The sequence below is a fragment of the Doryrhamphus excisus genome, chromosome 12, assembly GCF_030265055.1.
Source record: "Doryrhamphus excisus isolate RoL2022-K1 chromosome 12, RoL_Dexc_1.0, whole genome shotgun sequence".
Taxonomy (NCBI): Eukaryota; Metazoa; Chordata; class Actinopteri; order Syngnathiformes; family Syngnathidae; genus Doryrhamphus; species Doryrhamphus excisus.
In genome coordinates this window covers 7843759-7867988 of record NC_080477.1, presented here as the reverse complement: position 1 = coordinate 7867988, position 24230 = coordinate 7843759, and the positions used below count along the sequence as shown (strand labels likewise).

At 40.2% G+C, this 24230-nt stretch overlaps 3 protein-coding genes across 13 annotated transcripts; 2 read left to right on the top strand and 1 right to left on the bottom strand.

Moving 5' to 3' along the window:
• Positions 1–862: 862 nt before the first annotated feature.
• dcun1d2b (DCN1, defective in cullin neddylation 1, domain containing 2b) lies at positions 863–8847 on the bottom strand. Of its 5 annotated transcripts, none has more exons than XM_058088588.1 (8): positions 8603–8847; positions 7509–7624; positions 7022–7238; positions 6783–6951; positions 5796–5926; positions 5604–5686; positions 4303–4399; positions 863–3346 (listed from the first exon to the last, which is right to left on the bottom strand). In XM_058088588.1, exons 2-8 carry the CDS (start codon positions 7602–7604, stop codon positions 3267–3269), a joined length of 873 nt encoding a protein of 290 aa, XP_057944571.1. In that variant the 5' UTR covers positions 7605–7624; positions 8603–8847; the 3' UTR covers positions 863–3266. The 5 variants fall into 5 exon arrangements, with proteins under 5 accessions (XP_057944571.1, XP_057944572.1, XP_057944570.1 ...); XM_058088589.1 differs by lacking the exon at positions 8603–8847 and adding an exon at positions 7862–7889; XM_058088587.1 differs by lacking the exon at positions 8603–8847 and adding an exon at positions 7693–7836.
• On the top strand, positions 7975–19275 carry tmco3 (transmembrane and coiled-coil domains 3). 6 transcript variants are annotated; one of them, XM_058088580.1, is made up of 16 exons: positions 7975–8840; positions 8907–8932; positions 9146–9280; positions 9826–10139; positions 10289–10456; positions 11205–11384; positions 11484–11684; positions 12838–12966; positions 13048–13140; positions 13215–13401; positions 14553–14670; positions 14749–14944; positions 15065–15215; positions 15292–15371; positions 15451–15600; positions 19200–19275. In XM_058088580.1, the coding sequence occupies exons 4-16, from the start codon at positions 9882–9884 to the stop codon at positions 19206–19208; spliced, it is 1920 nt and encodes a 639-aa protein (XP_057944563.1). In that variant the 5' UTR covers positions 7975–8840; positions 8907–8932; positions 9146–9280; positions 9826–9881; the 3' UTR covers positions 19209–19275. The 6 variants fall into 6 exon arrangements, with proteins under 6 accessions (XP_057944563.1, XP_057944559.1, XP_057944562.1 ...); XM_058088576.1 differs by lacking the exon at positions 19200–19275 and adding an exon at positions 17007–18165 and having other exon boundaries at positions 9146–9262; XM_058088575.1 differs by lacking the exon at positions 19200–19275 and adding an exon at positions 17007–18165 and having other exon boundaries at positions 7976–8840.
• On the top strand, positions 18325–24054 carry grk1a (G protein-coupled receptor kinase 1 a). 2 transcript variants are annotated; one of them, XM_058088583.1, is made up of 9 exons: positions 18325–18747; positions 19200–19294; positions 19454–20190; positions 21331–21458; positions 21579–21736; positions 22146–22229; positions 22309–22433; positions 22493–22694; positions 22778–24054. In XM_058088583.1, exons 2-9 carry the CDS (start codon positions 19216–19218, stop codon positions 23068–23070), a joined length of 1806 nt encoding a protein of 601 aa, XP_057944566.1. In that variant the 5' UTR covers positions 18325–18747; positions 19200–19215; the 3' UTR covers positions 23071–24054. The 2 variants fall into 2 exon arrangements, with proteins under 2 accessions (XP_057944566.1, XP_057944565.1); XM_058088582.1 differs by lacking the exon at positions 18325–18747 and adding an exon at positions 18879–19096.
• The last annotated feature ends 176 nt before the right edge of the window (positions 24055–24230 follow it).

The window sequence follows — 24230 nt, the reverse complement described above, 5'->3', positions numbered from 1 at the left end:
CGGGCTGGAGTATGTTGAGCTGGAATCACGTGTCTCCTAAAAAGGCAATCCCCTTGGCTCCATAGCCTAAAAGCCTGATGGCTCGGTTTGGGGTGGTGATGGTGGGCCGGACGTGCTGTCAAAGATGCTAATGTGCTGCTCGTCAGCTGGTGCTGGACATTGTTGATATTCTACCCCGCCCCACGAAAGAATGAAACATCAACCTAATTGATGCCCCCACTTTTTCATTCCAACCACTTTAGTGGATATCAATCCCGCAAAACGCTCAAAACCTTTATTTGACACCCTTAGATAAAGTGTTTTATCCATGTGCCCTTGTTATCCCTGCCATTGCTGTGAATGTCGGCCCAAACATAGTCTGAAGTAACAGGAGACAAAGCATTACCAGAAACGCTTATGACCACGATGATGATGACATAAAATAGGAATGCAACCTGAAAAGAGTCAACTGTTGCTAAGCAAACACACACACAATGTGTATCATTGTCTTTAAATGTTTTACATGTCTTTTTGAATGCAAAGTGAATCATTTTGGGAAACTATAACACGTTTACATATATGAGGTGCTGAATTAATATACTGCAGGGATATCCAAAGTGAGGCTTGGGGACCGTATTGTTTTTTTTTAAATACAAACTATGAGAAGAACGTTTAAATAATTACAAATACAATTGAAATACATTTAAAAATACCAGCAAAAATTGAAAAATGAGAAATGTTTTAATCGATAAAACACAACTTTTAATATACGTATATAACTTAGTAACTTAGTACTATCTATCTATTTAATTTTTTGCATGATTGTCACACTTCATCAAACAAATTTCAATATCAGTTAATGACAACACAACTGAACACAAAATGCAGTTTTTAAATGAAACATTTTTATTATTAAGGGAGGCGGGAAAATGGTACTATGTGGAAAAAGTGATTGTAGTCTTGTTAAAACATAACTTACTAGCTGAGATGAATTGAGAGCTATCAATCTCAAAAAGGTTATAAAGCCATTCCCAAAACTTTGGGGCTCCAGCAAACCACAGTGAGAGCCATTATCCACAAATGGCAAAAACATGGAACAGTGCTGAAACCTTCCCAGGAGTGGCCAGCCATTCAAAATTACCCCCAAGAGTGCAGCGACTTGTCAAAGAAGTCACAAAAGACCCCACAACAACATTCAAAGAACTGCAGGCCTCACTTGCCTCAGTTAAAGTCACTGGGAAAAACAGCCCAGAGTTCCAAGATGGCTTGTCTCAATTTGGAAAAATGCTCTGTGGTCTGACGAGACAAAATTTGAACTTTTTGGAAGGATCCATTACATCTGGTGTAGAAGTAACATTGCTTTCATACCAACAGTAAAATATGGTGGTAGTGTGATGACATTGATTAGCATCCTGTCCGCTCATTGAAACTCCCTGATTGGTCCTTGTCTGGACTATTCATTCATTCATTCATTTTCTACCGCTTTTCCTCACGAGGGTCGCGGGGGTGCTGGAGCCTATCTCAGCTGTCTTCGAGCGAGAGGCGGGGTACACCCCGGACTGGTCGCCACCCAATCACAGGGCACATATAGACAAACAACCATTCACACTCACATTCATACCGATGGACAATTTGGAGTCACCAATTAACCTAGCATGTTTTTGGAATGTGGGAGGAAACCAGAGTACCCGGAGAAAACCCACACATGCACGGGGAGCACATGCACATTGAACCCTTGTCTCCTAGTTGTGAGGTCTGTGCGCTTACCACTCGACCGCGTGCCACCTTGTATGGACTAACCACCACTTAAAACATCCATTTGACACATGCTTTATTGACAATTACACCTTTGGGACAAACCTAGACTTTTGATAATGCTTACTTCATTGCCTTGGATAAACTGCTAGGACGACTAGAACCAGTTGGTAACATTTTGCCTTTCTTTAGGGCGTCACATTTCCCTGCTCCAGAACCACATGTCATGCAATTAGACCAATAGCAATCAATTATATATGTGTATAGGTTTCACATCTGCGTAATTGGGCAAGTGTGTTAACGAGGCTGTGATGTAACAAAAGCAAACCACCCTGCATTGTGCTGTAAATCATGGGCCTCACTCGCTGTGGGTACAAGATTAACGGATCTTTAGAAGTTGACATACATTTGTGAAGACAGCATTGCTATGTATTGCAGTCAGACAAGCCAAACTTTGTGTGGGTGACATCTAACCTTGTCAGATGTACATATGGGGGGGACCAGCTGAGATGTACTGTACTGAGATGTACGGCAGCATAAATATAGAGTGACCTTTCCTGTATCCGATATAGTATCAAACTAAATGCTGAAAGAGTTTGAACTCAATACATTTAAAATACTGATAGGACACCAACATAAAATGTAGCAGCTTAACAGTGTAATAAAAGCAAAACAAATAACATAAAAGTGTAAATCAGTGCAGTTTGTACTGTAATCATTGGCCAAGAAACTGTATCTATCAGTGCCTTGTTGTACACACCAGGTTACACACTGCAGAACGTATCCAAAAAAGGCAGCTGCATTTAAAAAAATAATAACAGATTCAGGAACAATTTTAAATCTAGGAAGTATTGAGGAACTATTATGATTACGTACAGTATTTTACTGTACTTTTGCTGGTGTTGAGCTCAAAATGCCTCAAAATTTCCCTGTCCGACTGTCAGTTTCGAGTATAAAATATCGAATTGGGATTTTAACTGATTCCACATTTAATCAATTTCTTCTTGTTATAAAAGCGAATAAAAAGATTCTGCATGAACCAAACCCAGAACTCTCATAACTATGAAAACCAAGTGTACAGCTCTCTCTCTCGTTTTCAAGAGAGCTAACGCCAAATGGCACCGCTTCATTGCACAAAAACATGCATGATTCAACGTACTTTTTCATTCAGTGACAGGAAGACACAAACTGCTGCTGCACCAAAAAGATCACTCTGAATGTCCCCTCTCCTTGTGCAAAAAGAATCCAGTCAGTGGGCCAAGTCCACGGCAGGATGACGGACGTTTAGTACCAATCATCACAAAGTAATCATCATTTTCAAAGTCCACTTGAAGTTGACATAAAAACATTTGTCCAGCGTCATCTTTGTACCACCGGGCATTTTATGCAGGCGGACCATTCGACAACTCTGTGGACAAGATTACCATGGAAGTCTCTCTTTTTGGCTTATTTGTATAAAAAATCCTCATTCACATAAAAAAAGAAAAAACTAGGAGAGTAGTCAAGTCCAGTTACGACATGATCGTCCAACACTATGTCATGCCACTTTTTCCTCCCATCACAATTGGCCGTGCAAATTCCACAAAGTCGTCTATGAGAACAGGCCATGCTCCTGAGGATAGAGGAAAAACACATGAGCTACTTCTCACTTAAGGATGCATTTGAAGGTTTGATTGATAAAGGTGGGGTCTCAAACATGTGGCCCGCTGGACACTAGTTTGAGGCCCCCGCCTTGATATGAAAGTTTAATGTTAATGCGGCCCGCGCAAGTTTGATATGGATGCTGTATGGTATCATGTACCCAGAAAAAATTATTACGTTTGATTAATGTTCATGTTAAAGGTTAAATAACTGTTAATAGTTATCCTCCCTATCCGTGTGGAAGTGGTAAGTTTTTGGCTATTTAAGTTTAAAGGAAATAACTTTAAGGCTATCGTTTAGGTCGCTAGCTCTCTAGTTTGCGAGTTAGCATGTGACTCAAGACCCGCAATATGTTGTAAATAAAAAGAGTTATAAATGTGACTATAGTCGTGTTTTGTCATGTCTACAGGGCTCTAATAATGCTTTGTTAATTTTAATCTGAAAAAAATAATTTGTCTACCCACCAACTATATGTGGTTTCTTAAGTCTTTATTATTTGCTGTTTTATTATTATTATTATATTTATTTATTTATTACTGATTGATTGATTTTCTTTATTCTTGATTTGTTTTTATTATTATTTATTTAGTCATCGTATTTTGTGTAGAAAAATAAAAAGTAAGATATTTGAAAACAGTGGAATGTTTTGTCAGAGCTTTTCTTGTAGAAAATCGAAACCAAAGCAAAGTTTATTCATTTTTTTAATTTTTTAATAAATGCTTTTTTGTTTTTTTTTGTTGAAAACCTGATGCGACCCAGTCTCGCCCCGACCCTAGCTCCAGTGGCCCCCAAGTAAATTGAGTTTGAGACCCCTGCTGTAAATCATTTACCCCATGGATACAATACAACATTACAGGTAGAGTATACTGTACATAGTCAGACAGTCATTGTGCATGCTACATAAATATCACTAATTCATCCACTCACCCTCTTCATCATAGTTTGACATGTCATCTGCTATCATATTTCCAAAGTCTAGAAGAAGGTTCCATGTGTCTTTGGGGATTGAACGCTTGTGATGTTCCTGAATGCACAGTAACCAGACAGAAATGGGTTCATTACACCATATGTAACAACATACTGTTAATTGTGTGACTGAAGCTGAACTCCAAGCATATTAGATATCTGAAATCAAGGTCAGATATGCAGTAGTGTTTTGTTAATTATCTCATCTATTAGTAAACATTAAACATTGTCGGCTTTGGTTGGGGACTGCATGGGGACACTACCTCTGGAATGTATATATTCCGCCCTCTTTCTGCTCAGACAACACAAGTCACACCCCACATAACACACATGCACATTAGTTACAGTATGTCTATTATCAGCTAGTAATAGCAATGGCTAAGTTTAGCAACTAACGCTACTTATCACGTATGTATAGCCTATCCTAACCACACACATTTCGTTGTATGCAATACAATGACAATAAAGGCGATTCTGATTCTGAATAAGTGTGTACTGCGGAAGTGGCTCAACAAATCCAGGCTCTGTTCTCAAGATGCAGAAGTTAAATGGTACTGTAACGGTGGTTATCGACTTACTTGATCAAGTCCGGTTGAGGGTTGTGCTCAAAGGCACTGTGTTTTTTTTTTTATTTAATTCACTGTTTTGAATGTAGATCTATTTTCTGGGATTTCCGAGCGTACATAAATGCAGCAAATTGTACTTTTGGATTAGGAGTTAAGTGAGTGATAAGAATATCCACTCAATTCTATTCTATTTCTGTTTATTTAGACCACACACACAAAAAGAAGATTTTTTTTGTTTATTTGATTTAAAAAAAAATAAATGAATTGCATTTGATGTGAAATGGAGGGGCATAATAATGCATAATAATGATGTTGTGATGTTCGGCGTGCCCCTAAATGCATCTTGCTGTTGTCTAGTGACAACAAACAAGTATCGTTCCAAGCAGGATTAAGTACGTGTTTGTGAGTTGCAGATACATACTGTATATTGTGTCTGAATTGCACTGCTGTTCAAGTCAGAATAAAGTTATAAAACAGTATCAGACTCTGTGTAGGAACACTAATGTGCCCACATGTGCACATGCGTTAGTTGCATTTAAAAAATTCTATGTAATTTAATGACCGCCGTTAACACGCCATTTTTGATAGCCCTAAAAAAAAAGAACTTGTTCGATAAGAACTTTTTTTCCCTTGATTTCAGATATCTAATCTTGCTTTGATTTCATTTTTTACAGTATGACAACTTTCACCACTCACTGTCAGGAACCGGTTCCAGAGATCCAAAAACTTGAAGCGGCCCCTGAGAACTAAATTCCAGTAAGCCACAGCCATCTCTAACTCTAATGCAAGTACATGAAGAGAAATGGAGAAAATTAGTGAGTAAATACACCACCATCATAAAAACAAGAGGATGTGAAAAACTTTAAAAGTTATTGAAACAGTGCTTACCTAAACCTTTCTGTCCAGGATTCTTAGCAAAATTAAAGGTAAACTGGTAGAAGTCCTTAAACTTCCCTGTGTCTTTCAGCTCTTGCTCTAGTCTGGGAAGGATGGCCTTCAGTTTGTCGGGGCTGTCACAGCTAGGAGACATATTAGACATTGGAATCAAATGATTTTAAGCCAGGAGTCTCAAACACGCGGCCCGCGGGACACTAGTTTGAGGCCCCCACCTTGATATGAAAGTTTAATGTTCGTGCGGCCCGTGCAAGTTTGATATGGATGCTGTATGGTATCATGTACCCGGAAAAAATTATTACGTTTGATTAATGTTCATGTTAAAGGTTAAATAACTTAACAGTTATCCTCCCTATCCATGTGGAAGTGGTACGTTTTTGGCTTTTTAAGTTTAAAGGAAATAACTTGGAGCCTACCGTTTAGGTCGCTAGCGCTCTAGTTTGCGTGTTAGCATGTGTCACAAGACCCTGCAGTTGCGCAATATGTTTTATTTTTATTTGTCATGTCTACAGGACTCTAATAATGCTACCCACCAACTATATGTGGTTTCTTAAGTTTTTATTATTTGCCGTTTTATTACTATTAATATATTTATTTATTTATTACTGATTGATTGATTTTCTTTAATCTTGATTTGTTTATTTGTCATCTTATTTTGTGTAGAAAAATAAAAAGTAAGATATTTGAGAACAGTGGAATGTTTTATCAGAGCTTTTCTTGTAGAAAATCGGAGCCAAAGCAAAGTTTATTCATTTTTCTGTTTTTAATAAATGTTTTTTTTTTTTTGGAAAACCTGATGCCGCCCAGCCTCGCCCAGACCCTAGCTCCAGGGGCCCCCAGGTAAATTGAGTTTGAGACCCCTGTTTTAAGCTATAGCAAACAGCTAATACATTTTTGCTGTGAAATTTCTATTACATTTCATGTAAAGCAAAATGCATTACATTGTTAACATTCAGATTTGAAAATTGTACTAATGCTCACCCAAGGTCCGCCATGCCATCCAGGAACTCTTTCTTGCTGAACTCACATTGCGTAGCTGCTCTAAACTTCCATGCCACCACCAGTATGCTCATGCTTGCCGGGTCCAGGGTCAAGTCATCACAGAACTGCTGGATCCCATCTATGCCGATCTTATTGTCATCCTGTGGGTCTGCAAAAATGGAGGATAACAGGAATCAAACAAGTGTAAAAAAAGCTTGTCGCTAACTCAGAACACTCACCTTTATATCTGTTGTAGAGCTGCTCCAGCTTCTTACGGTCGACTGAGTTTTTCATGGATTCTTTATAGTAAAGGTCTGGATTCTGGAAGAAGTTGTCCGTGGCAACCTCTAGTTTCCAGTCATTCTGTGTCAGGCAGTACACGGCTGTCCTCTCCTGCGCCTGCGTGAAGGACATGAACTGCCGTACTTTGTCTCTCTGTGATGACTTCAACTTGTGCTGCAATAAAAATCCACACATGGGACCGCAGGTAAATGCAGAGTTTGCCATGATTGCACATTTGAATGCAGATTTTAATGTGTAGTAAAGTGCATCACAAACACAAAGCCTAAAATTGTGAACATATAGATTACACATGCGCTTCGCTGTAATACCACCTTCGTGTGTGCAGATTAGAGGTCAGATGTGTTAACAAAACGTCAACACAATGTCAAATTAACCCAGAAGGTCATCCATTGCAAGCATTGCAGAACTGCCGACCTGACCCACCCGAGGATCGAACGGCGCATTGACCGTGACGAGGTGTTTGGATGGCACAGTAATCCCAGATCCTTCGAGTGGTCTCCTGACCGGGTGCAGCGACATGGGGGCGGGGGGGTCACCAGCTACCAAAAAGGGAAAGGTACGTGCCACAAGTGCTGTCGTACGGCTTCCAAATATACCAACCACTGACCTTCTCTTTCCATCATAATTCCATATCCCATCACATTAACAATGCGACACTAGGCTGAGGACACTACAATCTACACTCTAGCTGTATCCACAAATTATAAATGACAGGCAGTAGCATAATTAGCATTTTTAATGACTTGTTCTGGTATCTCGTTTTGAATTGTACCTACCATTTTATCACCCGCTGTTTTGGCCAACATATCTAGTTAGCTCTGCTGAGCATGCGCCATAAGTATTGCGCTACTGTGCTGGGCTGTTGATTCATGGGAACTGTAGTCAGGAGGGCTGCACCGCCCGTGTGACTTGATGTCGCTTTTTTTTGTAAGAATCTGAGCTATTCACCGACAACTTGACACGAAACAATGTTAATCTATTTATAGAATATCGCTTGTGAGGGACACACACGGAGCAGTTGTCGCTAATAATAGAACTCCCACTAAAACCTTGGTTAGAAAACTTAACAGGACCCTTAAATTACATATTTTAGCTAGGCTTTGACAATAGATAATGCCTCTCAAGGTGAACAGTGTCTAACAACTATTATACACAGGGCGGATGCATTAGCTTCGGGCACTTGACTTGAACCGGGAGATAAAGAAAACTACAACTCCCATATCGAAGCAACACAAATGTTTCGGAAGTAAAATTCGATGGATGAAGTTAAAGTGCGCGGCACAATTCAGTTTGCTTGATTTCGCCTCAAAGTCTTGTATTGGTGACGTATCATTTGTTTAAAAGGTTGTTTACACAGACGGAGAGTAAGGCGTTAGCTATAGGAGACTAAGGCGTTAGCTATAGCGGCGCATTCCTTAAGTGTACGTACGTCAATTGGGCTAGCTCCAGAGAGCAGGTTGAGCTTCAACTGGTCCAACTAGAAAAAATAAATATGTCAACTGTATATTTGTACCTACCCGGACAGTCTTTTCGTTGCTACAACAGTTATTCTTTTTGGCTGGCGAATGAAAGTAAAGGCGAAAGTTGGTGACCGAGTGAGTGCGTCGAAGGCTTCATTCAGAAGGCTGGCTTCATTGAGCTTCATTGGTAAGACCGGACAGGAGGGGGCGGCCATGGGCTCCGTACAACAGGCTGATTGTCCCCGGCTTCTTCAGTCGTACAGTCGGTGGCAAACATAGAGCAGATATTTCACAGGTAGCCGTTGTCTTACTCATGTGTTTACACCGGACGTTAATCAAAATGGATTCTTTCCTTCTGTAGTGGCGCCGGTTCACCTTTTCATGATGGTATGATGTTTGGATTTATTCTATCTCTCATCTATTATTATTATTATAACACTCATTATAAATGATATTTATTTGAAAAGTTTACGTTTTAATGTAGTCTGTAACGACCAAACAAAACAATAACATAGTTGTGGCTATATTTGTCCTCCAAATGTGAAATTAGACCTTTGGCAAGATTTCTTTGCAGACTGAAATCTTCACATTTCCCTACAGCAGCCGGGATGTGAACAGTGGTGCTATTGACTTCCAGCAGCAGTCCAGTCACCGGAGAAAGGATAAAGCAGCGCCTTGGAAAGTTAACATTACTCACCTTGACTTATGCTCACAAAGGTGTGAAGCAACTTGGGCGTGAGTTGAAAACATTCAATATATTCGACTGGTGAAGGATTGTGTGTGTGGACAGGATTGCAGTGTTGGACAGTTTACCTGTTTAAAACATTCAACTCAAATTTAGGTTATCTAATGGAATTCAATCACTTGACATGCCTAGTCAAGTCAATTGCACCTAGAAAGTCACTAAGGTGTTATTAGGTATTCAAAGCCAGCAGCAGCAGTTTGCACAGCTGTTGTTTAAACTGACCAGCAGTAACCACACCTTGCCTAAATATAAAAAGTAAATGCTTCAGTTGTATTAAAGTACAGGTATATTGACCTCCAGTACATACTTGCTTTTAAACCTATGACTATGACCTATGAAACTGTATTCAGGTACACTAGTGAATTTTAAGATCACGTTGTAGGGTGGATAGTTTCAGGTTTGTTTAAGCATTGCTGCTTTTTGTCTCCTTTTATATGTGTTTTTGAAATTCCTGTGACAACTATGTAAAAGTACCTCTTAACAGTATGTCGCTTCATTCACATAACATGCTTTTTTTCTATCACCCCATTTCCAGGCTTTTTGCTCTCTCTCAGTCCACACACTCCAGTCAAGAGTGAATAGGTGCTTTGGATGCAGGCTCTATGTTTACTGCTGTGCCTTGGCCTGGTTGTGGTCTCTGCTGTGAGACAACCAGACAAGGTGGTCCAGCATGTCATCAAGCGGAATCGCAGAAGTGGTGCCACACACGGCCACAGCTGGTTGGCTAGCAACTGCAAGTGGCTGGCAAGCCTGCAATACCGAAAAGACGTGGTCGTTAAGAAGCTGTCAGCTGCCGCGGCTGCTGTTAGGAAAGACAGGACCCTTTCAGAAAAGGAGCGGAACTTCCAGGTAGGAAGTACAGTATGTTCACTGCCTGGATCATGATGCAATCATTTTGTGTCTCGTTACCTTCCTGTCAGCGAAAAACAATCTTTACTTATAAATATATATTTTTTAATATATTTTGTCACATGTCTAACCTCTCAGTCTTCCTTCAGGTTCACAAAATGGAGGTTTTCCAGAAGGAGTTGAATGAGAGCGAGCACATGGTATTCCAGGCTGTGCAAAGCTTGCAGAGGGTGCTGCAGGGAGACTACAAGGATGTGGTGAACATGAAGCAGAGCAGCAGACAGAGGTTGGAGGTGCTTAGGGCTGCAGCTATACAGGTGATGTGGCATGTCAGTTCATTGTCATGAATTGCAAGTTAGCAAGTTGGGGGGGTGAAAAGATTCAGCGATTAATTTATGTATCGGCTTACAGTACAGGGCCACACGGTGGACATGTGGTTAGCATATTGGCCATACACAGTCAGGAGATCGGGAAGATGTGGAGTTTGCATGTTCTCCCCGTCCGTGCTTGGGTTTTCTCTGGGTACTACGGTTTCCTCCCACATTCCAAAAACATGCTAGGTTAATTGGCGACTCCAAATTGTCCATAGGTATGAATGTGAGTGTGAATGGTTGTTTGTCTATATGTGCCCTGTGATTGGGTGCCGACCAGTCCAGGGTGTACAACCGTCTCTCGGCCGAAGTCAACTGGGATAGGCTCCTAGTGTTTGGGGATGCCAAACACTAGAAAAAGTGTTTGAAAAAGTTAGCTTTTACCATCATGTTTGTTCCTAAATTATTCACCTGTTCAAAGCACATTAGCATCAATTGCAAAGTGTGCAGAGAAGTGATTGTCTTCCAAGTATAAAATTCACTTGCATTGTCTGTCAGTAGCCATGCATTTATTTCATACAAGTTCATTTTTTGTGTCAAAAAATTTAGCCAAATACCGTTCTTTAATCAACTCCAAACCATTTCATATAATGTTATTGATTGAATTGTTACACCCCTAATAGCAAACAAAGTCATCTCATTTCTTGTTGCATTGTCAGCTTTGCCTCACTTTGTTCCATGTCCTAACATCCAGGAGGAGCAGGAGTATGTTGAACTGGTGGCAGCAGAGAAGCACCAACAGGAGGCTGTAAAGAGCGTGCTTGCTCAGAATAAAACTCTGTCAATGGTTGACGGGATCCTGGAGGATGTCAAGAAGGCAGCAGACCGGCTAGAAGAAGAGATTGAAGAGCATGCTTTTGATAACAACAAGCAGGTTAAAACCGTGGCCTTTTGTATACTTGTCATTTGAAAGTTACATTTTAAGTTAAACATAATTGTAATTCTTGCCTCCATCCCCTGATTTGCTGTGTAGATGCAAGGAGTGAACATAGAGGCGGTGCTGAGAGTTGAGGATGATGAGGATAATGGAAGCAAGAGGAAGAACAAGTCCAGTGAGAGCGAAGTGGAAGGCGACCTGGGACTGAGCATGCTCATTGACTCGCAGAACAACCAGTATGTGCTGACCAAACCCAGGGACTCCACCATGCCAAGAGCAGACCATCACTTCATCAAGGTCTGTTCATCGTGATCCTCTGGTTTATTTGCAATGAATTAGCTAGACATTTATATCTACACTCACGCAACACAAACCAACAGGAGGTCATCAAGAGGGAAGGCCTCCCTTACTCAAGTCACGGTGCAACCACAGATAACACAGGTGGAACACACAATGGAATTGCACCACACAGACTATACCGGTGTAGAAATACATGCATACTAATATACTAATATTAATATAACTCGTGTATAACCCTCAGCGCATACTGGGAAGCACACACACATTTCTAACAGGAGGTTACCCAAGAGGGAGTCAGTGATGTGACTTCTGCTAGTAATGCATAGAATGCATTAATGCATAAAGTTAATATAATGCATAAAGAACAGCATTGGTTGAGGTTTGCCCCGGACTACTTTCTGTGCAATTCAAGCTTGACCACAATACAGGCCAAATGTAATCAATCAATCAGTCAAACTTTATTTGTAGAGCACTTTTCATGCATAGAATGTAGCACAAAGTGCTTTGCATGTTTAAAAAGAGAAAGACAACAACAAAACACATGTACAGACACACACACACACACAAGAAGTTTGTTTGCCTGAGTACAGAGGAACCAGTTCAGGAACCGCTGCCATCTGCGCTGGGGGCTGCCCATGGCCCAGGCCATGATGCCGCAACTCAGGGGGCCACCACACAACAGGTGGTCAGGGGACCCGCAGCGCTGCAGTGGGGCACCGCCGCAGAGCTCCCAGCCGCCCCAGTCGGTAAGCCCCACGAGAGGAGACACCCCAGCCCCCAACCAAGGACAGCCCCCTGCGCAGAGAGCCCCCACTAAGGAAACACTGGATATATGGGATAAGGAATATAGAAAGTATATATAGAAATAAACATAAAACATAAAAAAACAAACATAAAAGTGAAATATATGAGAACAATAATAAAAACTAAAATAAGTAGTATGTGTAAAACTATAAAAACATGGGTGATGGGTTGTCTTCCAATACACTCCCTAATTATGGAGAGTATAAGCATAAAGTAGCAGGTTTTCACAAACAAAATAATGTTTTGATCAAAAATCTGTGAAGTTGCAGGGTCATAGATGCTGAATTATGAATATATGGGGGATCCACTGTAAATGTGTCATTCTTTTAATTATGTGTATTTTTAGGATTTGGTGTCAGTGGTGATGTTGTCACTGCCTTGCGGTTGGGTGTGCACTCTGGTAGGTCTTCCTCCCATGTTTGGATACATCATCTGTGGTGTCCTGCTTGGACCGTCTGGCCTCAACAGCATCAAAGTGTGTGAGATTTCAGCTCATCATGTACCTTTTACCTTACGCTTTATAGTGATTCTTCATGTGTGGTTGTGTGTACTTCAGTCTATGGTCCAAGTGGAGACTCTGGGAGAGCTGGGAGTATTCTTTACCCTCTTTGTTGTGGGACTGGAGTTTTCACCTGAGCGCCTTCGGAAGGTAAACAGAGTTTGACTTGAGAGCTTAGCTTTAGATCTTGACGTACATGTACAATACAAGTGTGTTGTGTGTAGGTATGGAAGACATCCGTGCAAAGTTCCTGCTACTTGTGTCTGCTCATGGTTGTTAGTGGCTTGTTATGGGGACAAGTGCTGCGCATCCGACCCACCCAGACAGTCTTCATTTCCACATGTTTGTCCCTGTCGAGCACCCCGCTCGTATCTCGCTTCTTAGCAGGAGGGAGCAAGGGGGAGAAGGAAGGTTGGTGTGTCTATAATTCATCACTTGTTTCAATGTAACTCTCTGGCAACAATAAATATATCCTAGCTCGGACTGTACCAATGTATTTATGCTGACTTGTGATATTAATTACTTACTGTAATGCGCAACCAATCAGTTAACTCCCACAAAACTGGTATTGCAGTTTGCTACCAGAGCTATTGTGTGGATATAAATTATTGCAGAAAAAAAAACTAAAAACTTTTAACAACTTTACAATAAGGTACACAAAATTACAGTAGTTAATGAGGTATGAGCCTACGGAACCCTGACCACTACTCATTAGTTCCTCAATAACTACTCTAAATGTATGTACCCTAGTCATTGGTTCCTCATTAGTTCTTTATTAGTTCCTCAGTAACTTTATATTTTAGTTTAGCTTATTGTAAAGTGAGCGCGCAGACCTCACAGCTAGGAGACCAGGGTTCAATTCCACCCTCGGCCATCTCTGTGTGGAGTTTGCATGTTCTCCCCGTGCATGCGTGGGTTTTTCTCCAGGTACTCCGGTTCCCTCCCACATTCCAAAAACATGCTAGGTTAATTGGCGACTCCAAATTGTCCATAGGTATGAATGTGAGTGTGAATGGTTGTTTGTCTATATGTGCCCTGTGATTGGCTGGCGACCAGTCCAGGGTGTACCCCCGTCTCTCGCCTGAAGTTAACTGGGATAGGCTCCAGCACCCCCCGCGATCCTCGTGAGGAAAAAGCGATAGAAAATGAATGAATGAATGAATATTGTAAAGTGAGACCAGCAATAAATATATTTTTTTGCCTCCGAAAAGATTTTTCAGGATTTTGCATTGTAGTTCTGCACCACTGCAAATTCTAATTTAGCAATAAGTAAGTTAAGTAATAAAGCTGCTGTTAAATTGACAGGTAAAAAATAAAAATTGAGTGCTTTATTTTTGTAAAATAGGTACCGATATTTTAGATGTGATATTAACAGACAGACAGACAGAATACTTTATTAATCCCTCAGGGAAATTGGTGCACTAAATTTAGTACAGGTGCACTAAATGTTTATGAATATCTAAACGTTTCCATTAAAAATCCAAAGAAATGTATTAAACAACTCTTTTATATAAGTCACTAGCATAATAATAATTGATCTTGTCCCTGTGTTTGTAATTAAGGTGACCTGGACTACAGTAGCGTACTGCTTGGGACTTTAGTGATGCAAGACGTTCAGCTTGGCCTCTTCATCGCTGTCATGCCCACTATGATCCAGGCTCAGAGTGGGGACACAGACAGGTCAGTTGCCCCTTTCCTTCATGTGTCCCCTGACTCCCAAACATGACGTGCTCTTCAAGTTCCCGCTCTGCACCGCAGCTTCCTGTTTGGAAGCCTCCGCGTGCTGTATCTCCTGGCGCAGGTCCTGGTGTCTCTGGCTGCTGTGCTGCTCCTCTGTGTCTTACTCAAATCATTTGTGGTTGGTCCTTTTTACAAGAAACTACATGCTGAGAGCAAAGGCAAGAAGGAGATCCTCGTGCTGGGGATAGCAGCTTTTATTTTTTTCATGCTATCGGTAAGTACACGTTTGTAAACTTGGATCTGTTGTGGTTCTGTACTAATACTATATTTATTAGGAAGTTATTTACACTTCTTCTGTGTGTATTTATTGTTTCTGTGTTGGTTTGTTGTCAAGGTAACAGAGTTTCTGGGTATTTCCATGGAGTTAGGCTGTTTCCTGGCTGGAACGTTGCTGTCCTCCCAGGGTCACATGGTGACTACAGAAGTTATGGGATGCTTTGAGCCCATTCAGGACTTCCTCGCTATCATCTTCTTTGCCTCTATCGGTAAGATGATGTGCATGACTTTGATGAGCGTGATGAGCTACCTGGAGACTAAAGAGATATTCATGTGATGTTGCAGGTCTCCATGTGTTCCCTACATTTGTACTCTATGAACTCACCATTCTGGTGGCACTGACACTCACACTCGTCATCCTGAAGGTGACACACTTTTTACCTCCTCTCTGGTGTCAGGCGTTTTTTACCTTCTGCTTCATGTTTATTACTCTTCTCCTTTCAGTTCATGATGGCCGTGTTGGTGCTGTCTGTGATTTTACCTCCCAGCTCTCGTCACATTCGCTGGGTTGTCTCAGCTGGCCTGGCGCAGGTCAGCGAGTTTTCCTTTGTCCTTAGCAGCCGTGCACGGCGGGCAGGCATCATCTCTCGAGAGGTCAGTTTTTACTGAGCAGTGACAATGTATGTAAAAACACACCGGGTACGATAAGTACCCTGTAAAGATAATATTGTTCAATTCTAATGTACACAGTGAGAGTTTTTTTTTATTACGAATACAATAGATCCCTAAAAATATGCAGATTTTTTGTTTAAAATTTTTTTTAAATAATTTTTTCTAAACAAATTAAGCATTTTATTCCTGAGCAGTGACAATGTATGTAAAAACACACTGGGCACAATAAGTACCCTGTAAAGATAATATTGTCCAATTCTAATGTACACAGTGAGAGTTTTTTTTTATTACGAAAACGATAGATCCCTAAAAATATGCAGATTTTTTGTTAACATTTTTTTTGAATAATTTTTTTCTAAACAAATTAAGCATTTTATTCATGAGCAGTGACAATGTATGTAAAAACACACTGGGCACAATAGGTACCCTGTAAAGATAATATTGTCCAATTCTAATGTACACAGTGAGAGTTTTTTTTATTACGAATACGATAGATCCCTAAAAATATGCAGATTGTTTGTTTAAAAAATTATTTTTTTAATAGTTTTTTTCTAAACAAATTAAGCATTTTATTCCTGAGCAGTGACAATGTATGTAAAGACACACTGGGCATAATAAGTACCCTGTAAAGATAATATTGTCCAATTCTAGGTTTTTTTTATTATGAAAACAATAGATCCCTAAAAATATGCAGATTTTTTGTTAAAAAAATATTTTTTTTATAATTTTTTTCTAAAAAAATTGAGCCTTTTTTTCCCAACAAAACACAAAACGGGGAAAATATACAGCATACACGTACCAATGTTTTGTCAAGCTTTGCGATATTGCGCTGTGGCATTGTTCGGTGGTCCTGTCACATGTGAAAGTTAAACTTCCTCAAAGCTTACAGTTACAGCAACGTGAACACAAGCTAATATGTACTGAATTGTAAGTCCTTACTGGAATTACAACATAGAAGTAGTATGGTTTACTGTACTATGTAGACAGCCTTGGAGAATCACCTTCTCCCACAGCTAGCCAGGATGACTCAGCGGCCTGCAGAGCAGGGGGTCATCATACTACTGCTAGCTGCTTTAGAATGAGGTCGAGTCAGCCCCATAACAGAAGTGTGGTTGTAGTACTAGCCCATGACTACGATTGATCTGTTGTATTGATTATGATTCCTTAGTGGTGAGTACTTTTGTATATTCCATTCATCCATCCTTCCATTTGTTATGCCGCTTATTCTCTCTGGAGTCTTGGGGTATGCTGAAGCCACTTTTATGTATATAGTATATTTAAAATGAAAGTGTGTGACCATGCTGAGAATAGAACTGCAACCAAGTCAGACTATGTGGATTCCAACAATATAAGAAGTCCTTTTCTCTAACGTCTGTTGATCTGCTCAGGTGTACCTGCTGGTTCTAAGCGTTACCACCCTCAGCCTGTTGCTGGCGCCTGTCTTGTGGAGAGTCACTACGCACAGATGGTTGTCACGAGCTGTCCTATGAGCAACCTCGGTTTCACAATTATATGTTTGTGAGAGGTGGGAAAACCAACAGCATTTAGCGTAATTTGCACAATTTGTTTAAAAGCAGGGCAGAAAGTTAAATGTTCATCTCATCATCTTTATGACACAATTTGGTGTTTAAACTACAGAACCTGTAGTTGCCCATATGTTGCCACTGGGACTTATTGGGAGGTCTTGGTTCCATTTTTTGTTATTATTCAGTGCTACAGGAGATTTCTCTTGCCTATCATTTTGGCCAGAAGATAGTTGATAAGACTGACAGTATTGTACTTGATAATGCAGTTCATGAATAAGGAAAAACAGGACATGATGTAATTGTCCTTTTTCCAGCTCACATTAATTTTGCTATAATATGGTACAAAAAATATAGTGAAAAAAATCCCTTGACATTTTAACTGAAATTATTTTTTGTATTGTCTTGCCATCAATTTTTGCACAGGTATATTGTTTCCAGGGACCACCTATGATCATTCCACGCTCCATATACTGTAAAAAAAAACAGAGATTTATTTGTTTTATATATATATATATATATATATATAAATATATTTTACATCATGAATGCATTGTTTTCCCCAGACTCGGCTACAAACTGGCTGTCGTGTAGTAAATGAAGATCATTGTCATTATTGTAATACTGTAGCTAGAATGGTGCATTCAAGTACTGTATTACCAAAAACTACAACCTCATTATGTTGGGCTCATCAAACTTTGCTATACAATCTTGTTCATGGAGAAATATTCTTGCACTAGTTACCACTGAGTACCAAATTCATGTGCCTGCTCTTCAGCTCTTGGTTGGCATTGTGTGGTGTAAATGTTATTGTTCTGTGTGTAATGAGCTTTTATGAGCTGTACAAACTTCATATATTTCTGTTGATAACCTTCACCTTTTTGTCATGTATTTATTAAACTGATTGAAAACTAGCAGTAACAGTATGTTGCATTAATGTATACACTTCTGTAGTCTTATTCACTATAGTGTCAAGTATTTCTGCATGAACACTTTCGTAGACCAGGCGTGGCGTACCTGCCCTGTGCTGTGCCAACAGGGTGTGGCTAGCACACTTTGCAATTCTTATGAACAGCGCGGCGCACCCACTCCCTCCCTCCCACCAGGGCAAGTGGCAAAGAAACACAGCCAAGTGTAATCTTAATAGTTATATTAAATAGTGGTTGCTTTGATTGTTTGTTGCATTGAAATGTGCCTGACACTCTGAAAAAGCTTTTGGTGACGTGTGTGACTACTATTTCCCTGTCAGCCAATTTACCGCTGCGCCCGCCTGAGCTGAGAATAGACCAGGTCGGAGCTGGCGAGCTTTCAGCGCACCTTCGGCACATTGTTTTGTCATGAAATTTTCACTGCGCAAAGCTGAAAATGTGGACACTATCTTTGCGAAGCCCAGTCTACCAGATTACCAAATGTGGTGTGCTGGACAAAATTACCACTTGGCACCTTGTACTGCGCCACAAAACTCGAGCCTCGTGTTTATACTGAAATACTTATACCAGTATGTGAATCATCACCTGTTGTAATCTTTCGAGGAAACAACTTCGCTCTCCTGGGATCTCTCAAGCCAATGAAAGTCTGCCTTGTGATTAGTAGAAGAGACTTGAGTGTGAGTATAAGCTGCTAACCCCCAAACTCTGCTCTCAGCACATTTGTTAAGAAGTAGCATCCTATTAGCAGCATTGCAGTAGACAGCGTTCTTAATTGAAGTCTGGCATGAACCTGCTTCTGCAACAACTTTATTGCACGTTTTTTAAATAAAGATTGATCAACATGTAGGTTGCGTGAGACTAATATTTTCATTTTCAACAGCATATAAGCTGAAAAGAAGGGAACAAATACATCGGTAGGGGTATCGGATGGGTGGCACAGAGCTATTTTATACAGGTGTACTTATAACAAGGTAGTATATAATGATATCATGGATAGGTGGATCAGTTCACTTCTATGTTTCAAGGGTGGGTACTGTTTGGTTTTTTTTTACTGTTATTGCTAGTAATACAAAACTATTTGTCACTTTTGCGACATCCATTTTCATTTCCAACTCTTTTGGCAATACAGGTGCTGTAATGATTGGATGGATGGGTACATCTTTGCAGCAGAAGCCCCTTATTTATGCTGGTGTCCCCCCCTCCCGTCTAGCAGGCTGCACAAAGGTTAGTGAAAGATAAACCGTTTAGATAAAGACCTTTGGGAAGAGATGATGAGTCAGACCCGTATGAGTGAAAGGAAAGACGGCCGCTCCAGCTGACACAATCGTCATCACATCACGTTTTTCCTGGTGTATTTGTGAATTAATTTTGCTTTTTCTTTAGGTTTTTACCACAGCAACCTCATCCACTGTGTAACCATGGATATCGGTGGCCTGACAACAGTGGTGGCTAACTCAGCCTACATCTCAGCACGCGGGAGCTTTGACGGCACCGCTAACCCTGCATCCAACCGAGACAAGAAGTACCACTCCCGCCTCAAGCTTCCCCACATTACAGTATGCGAAGGCCTCAGAGAGACTTTAGATGTGGGCTTTCAGAAGGTCTGCATGGAACAGCCAATCGGCAAGCGTCTTTTCCAGGAGTTCCTAGATTCAAAAAATGAATGTAAGGGTCCTTGCCGCCTGTGGAAGGACATCGAGGAGTACAACATGGCCGAGGATGAGGACAGAGTCCAGAAAGCAAAGAAGATTTTATCACGGTACATGGAACCGGATGCTAAGTATTTTTGCCCCTTCCTGGTAGAAAATGTTATCACAAAGGTCAAAGAAAATCACCAGCATGCTGAAGATGATCTCTTCAATGATACATTGGACAATGTGATGGACTTCCTCAAGGAAATGCCCTACACTTTCTTCCTGGAGAGCATGTATTTGAAGAGGTATCTGCAGTGGAAGTGGCTGGAGATGCAACCGGTTGGAGAAGACTGGTTTCTGGATTTCCGTGTGTTGGGAAAAGGGGGTTTTGGGGAGGTGTCCGCCTGTCAGATGAAGGCTACTGGGAAATTGTACGCTTGCAAAAAGCTCAACAAGAAAAGACTGAAGAAGAGAAAAGGCTATGAGGTAAAGAACATACAGTATATTATGAGGTTTTGATTTTGTATTATCATGTATTAGTTACTACTAATACATTTAAACATCTTAATATTTAAATCTACTTTTGCTTTGAGGATAAAAAATGTGAAAATGTGGTTGCCGTTGCTTTGATTTTTTGCGTGTTTGTCACACTGGTAACACTTAATAAAGTACACAAAATGACAGTAGTTAATGAGAAATTAATCTACCTACCTTCATTAATTCCTCAGTAACTGCTGTACTTTTGTGTACTTTATTGTAAAGTGAGACCGTCACCCTTAAAGGGGACCTATTATGCCTTTTTCCCATTTTTTTTTTTTACCTATAAATGTAGTTAGAATGTTGTATTCTCGTGTTAAACGATGCCAAAGTTTCAGATAATGACGTTTGCGTATTTGGAAGTGAGCCCTGAAGAAGTTTGGGATGGCTCAGAACACTCGGTTTCAGAGCGTTTTTTGTAACACTGGCTCTCTGTGACATCACAGTGTGCTGGGTTTCTTTATATATAGTGTGCGATATTTACGTTGTAAGCAATGGCTTACAGGAAGTGTTTCTTTGGGTGTAAGGGAACGCTACGTTTGTTTAAAATACCTAATAACGCCACCGTCAGGCACAAGTGGTTGGAATTCCCGATTCCCTACCAGCAAATGAAAAATATTTGAATCTGTCAATGGCATTTCGCATTGGACTGTTTTGTGACCATTGGCCAGTATGCTGCTAGACTAGCCGAAAAACTGTTGCTGAAGCCTGACGCCTTTCCAACATTACTTGGTTGTGTCGAAGAATGAGAAGAGCAAGCAGTAAGTAACAATTTATCAGTGTCATGTGATTATTTTGTGTAAGTAATAGAGCAAAAGCGGTTGTTTGTGTAGCAGTATAGAGTGTGCATACAGGGAGCAAGGTTGATATTAGCCATTTTCCACATCAGTGGGTCTACCTGAGTTTTTTACACACTGGTAGTCCTGCAAAAACCGTGTAATGACCACATGACCTCTGCTACTGGTTTTATGATATGATATATAACACGTTTTCACTTCTAAAATGTTGATTTGGGGGGAACGAGCCATTTATTTAGGGGGGCGTTGTTAAAGGCCTATATGTTGACTAGTGTCTATGTCTGTTCTACAGGGGGCGATAGTGGAGAAGAGGATCCTGGCACGAGTTCACAGCAGGTTCATTGTGTCCTTGGCCTACGCCTTTCAGTCTAAAACAGAGCTGTGTCTGGTTATGACCATAATGAATGGAGGAGACCTGAGGTCAGATGATGGTCCACACATTTAAAGTTCCATTTATAATAAAAACATACATACGGTATGTATACTAACTGAGTTTGAAGTTTGAAATTTGATCATGTGTCACATGTTTTTTCTATCTAGGTATCACATATATAATGTGGATGAAAACAATCCAGGCTTTGAGGAGCCACGCGCTTGCTACTATGCTGCTCAGATCATACAAGGACTGGAGCATCTCCACCAGAAAAGGATCATCTATAGAGACCTCAAACCAGAGAACGTGCTTCTAGACAACCAAGGTGACTGAAATTTGACTGCATTTATCACAGTTATTAAGTCATTCGTACCCCGCATCTCGCCCAAAGACAGCTGGGATAGGCTTTTTTTTTTGTTGAGAACTCATATTTTGCTGAAATGTACCTGTGTTCTACTGCTGATTACTAAAGAACTGGAAAAGGACGTCAAGGAAATATGAGAGTCTGACCTTTCTTTTGGTATCTACCATATAGTCCTAGAACACAATATTATATGTGTCTTCAAAAGTCAGTCAAAATCATCAAAAATGGGCTGTACCCATACGGACCGCTTTTGAAAAATGGCTAGGATTGAATGAGTAAAACACAGTAGGTCCACCATTCATTATATATATTGATATATAAGACAATACTGATGTCACATGCACCGTTTTTTACCACTTTGTTCTCCTAGGTAATGTCCGTATCTCTGATCTCGGTCTGGCAGTGGAGCTGGTTGATGATCAGTTCAAAACCAAAGGCTACGCTGGCACTCCTGGTACAGTTGACAACATTCGAATACAATATGTCTGACTTGCCTGAACTTCCACGTGTTGATGATGTTCCTTCTCCGGTAGGATTCATGGCACCGGAGTTGCTCAAAGGAGAAGAATACGATTACTCTGTGGATTATTTTGCTCTGGGAGTTACTTTGTTTGAGTTTCTGGCTGCAAAGGGACCTTTTCGGACCAGAGGAGAGAAGGTGAATACATTTACAGAACCATAACAGAAAACTGATTGTACTCCTTACGTCGCTTCCAGGTGGAGAACAAGGTGGTGAAGAAGCGTATTTTGAATGATCCTGTAATCTACCCGGAGAAGTTCAGTGAGAAGGCCCACTCCATCTGTGAGGGTCTGCTGTTCAAAGAGGTGGACAAGAGACTCGGCTTCAGAAATGGCTCTTGTGACGAGCTCAGGTCACATCCTTTCTTTAGTGACATCAACTGGAGGAAGCTCAATGCAGGTGTGTCTCACATAAGTTCAAACCGTTTGTAAACCTTTGACCTTACCTTTTAACTGTCCAACCCTCTCTTATATTCCACTCAGGAATTCTAACCCCACCTTTTGTGCCAGACTCGAAGACCGTTTACGCTAAAAATATTGGTGACGTTGGAGCCTTTTCCACAGTCAAAGGTGTCCAACTTGAAGACAAAGACAATGATTTTTTTAACGAGTTTTCCTCTGGGAACGTGTCCATCCCATGGCAGGAAGAGATGATTGACACAGGGATGTACGACGAGCTGACCGTGTGGAGCCCCACTGGTACTTTACCTAATGACTTACGACGTGAATCCATCCTGGAACAACCTACCCGCTCTTCCACCTGCTCTGTGTCATGAAGGTGTCCTCTCACTTCACCTGCTCGCTTTCTTTTTGGGAGCTATTATGAATTAAGTTTAAAACCAAAGATGAACCAAAGATTTTCTTTCTTCAATATGTGATAATAGAGTAATAAAACATTGTAATTGTAATGTAATCAATAATAGTGTAAAATATCATTTATAATAACCATTTATAATTTAATAAATATATATAATTGAATAATCTAATACTGTGAATAATGTCTTGTTGTGTCTTGCATATTGCTACATTCATTTTTGTGCGGCCCACAGCTTAACTGCCAGGAACAGATGACGTGTCCCATAAACGCTGTCAGAGTTGAAATTTCATTAGAAAAGTGGCTTGTCCTGGCTGTAGCGTTTTTGTATCCTTGTTAAAACATATTCCTCCTTGTGGTACTCCATAAACCAAATATTAATTTACAGTATTCCAGACGCCCTATTGTGGAAGTGATAGTAACGACACACAGTGATGAAGGCTGTTTTTAACCAAAAATAAAACTGGTTCTGGTAAGGCTTTGAGTAAATTTACAGTATTCCAGGCGCCCTACAGCCATGTAACTTCTGCCTTCATGTATGATCGCTAGCATGATCGCTCACAATCATACAACAGGAAACAGGCAGTCCTGCAGGAAGCAGACTGATTGATAAAGGTCTACAGCAGTAGTAAATACAATAACAAACCGATAGAACAGTATAATACGCCACAGGATGTGTGTTCATACCCTGTTGGAAAAAAGCATGCAAAATTGCACTTTTTTTGCACTAAAAAATATCTGTAAATTAGCAAGTCCCCGAAAGGTGATGGAGCGAGGGAACACGGTACATTATGTGCTCATATATTGTTATTCAATTAACATGGTTGAGTGACAATATGAAGTTAATCATAATTAACTCAGTACAATGTCTCTTATTAATTACATTTTTTTCCCCACCATTAAATATACTGACAGTCAGTCGAAATGTATGCATATTTCTACTTGTAAGAGGGTTGTAATTATTATATAAATATATATATTATTATTATATTAATATATTATTATTATTATTATATTAATATATTAATATTATATATATATATAATATATATATATATATATTATATATATATATAATATATTAATATATTAATTAAAATTAAATATTCAAATATATTAATA

What these genes read in the sequence shown, in the direction of transcription:
- dcun1d2b (XM_058088587.1), bottom strand. Translation starts at nt 7,723, where the DNA reads ATGGGATATGGAATTATGATGGAAAGAGAAG. An exon ending in TCTGGAACCGGTTCCTGACA is followed by an intron (nt 4,400 to 5,603) that starts GTGAGTGGTGAA and finishes CTGTGCATTCAG; the next exon opens with GAACATCACAAGCGTTCAAT. An exon ending in GTCAAACTATGATGAAGAGG is followed by an intron (nt 3,347 to 4,302) that starts GTGAGTGGATGA and finishes CTCTATCCTCAG; the next exon opens with GAGCATGGCCTGTTCTCATA.
- tmco3 (XM_058088579.1), top strand. Translation starts at nt 9,882, where the DNA reads ATGCAGGCTCTATGTTTACTGCTGTGCCTTGGCCTGGTTGTGGTCTCT. An exon ending in GAGCAAGGGGGAGAAGGAAG is followed by an intron (nt 13,402 to 14,552) that starts GTTGGTGTGTCT and finishes TTTGTAATTAAG; the next exon opens with GTGACCTGGACTACAGTAGC. An exon ending in CAGAGTGGGGACACAGACAG is followed by an intron (nt 14,671 to 14,748) that starts GTCAGTTGCCCC and finishes TCTGCACCGCAG; the next exon opens with CTTCCTGTTTGGAAGCCTCC.
- grk1a (XM_058088582.1), top strand. An exon ending in TTCGGACCAGAGGAGAGAAG is followed by an intron (nt 22,434 to 22,492) that starts GTGAATACATTT and finishes CGTCGCTTCCAG; the next exon opens with GTGGAGAACAAGGTGGTGAA. An exon ending in CTGGAGGAAGCTCAATGCAG is followed by an intron (nt 22,695 to 22,777) that starts GTGTGTCTCACA and finishes TATTCCACTCAG; the next exon opens with GAATTCTAACCCCACCTTTT.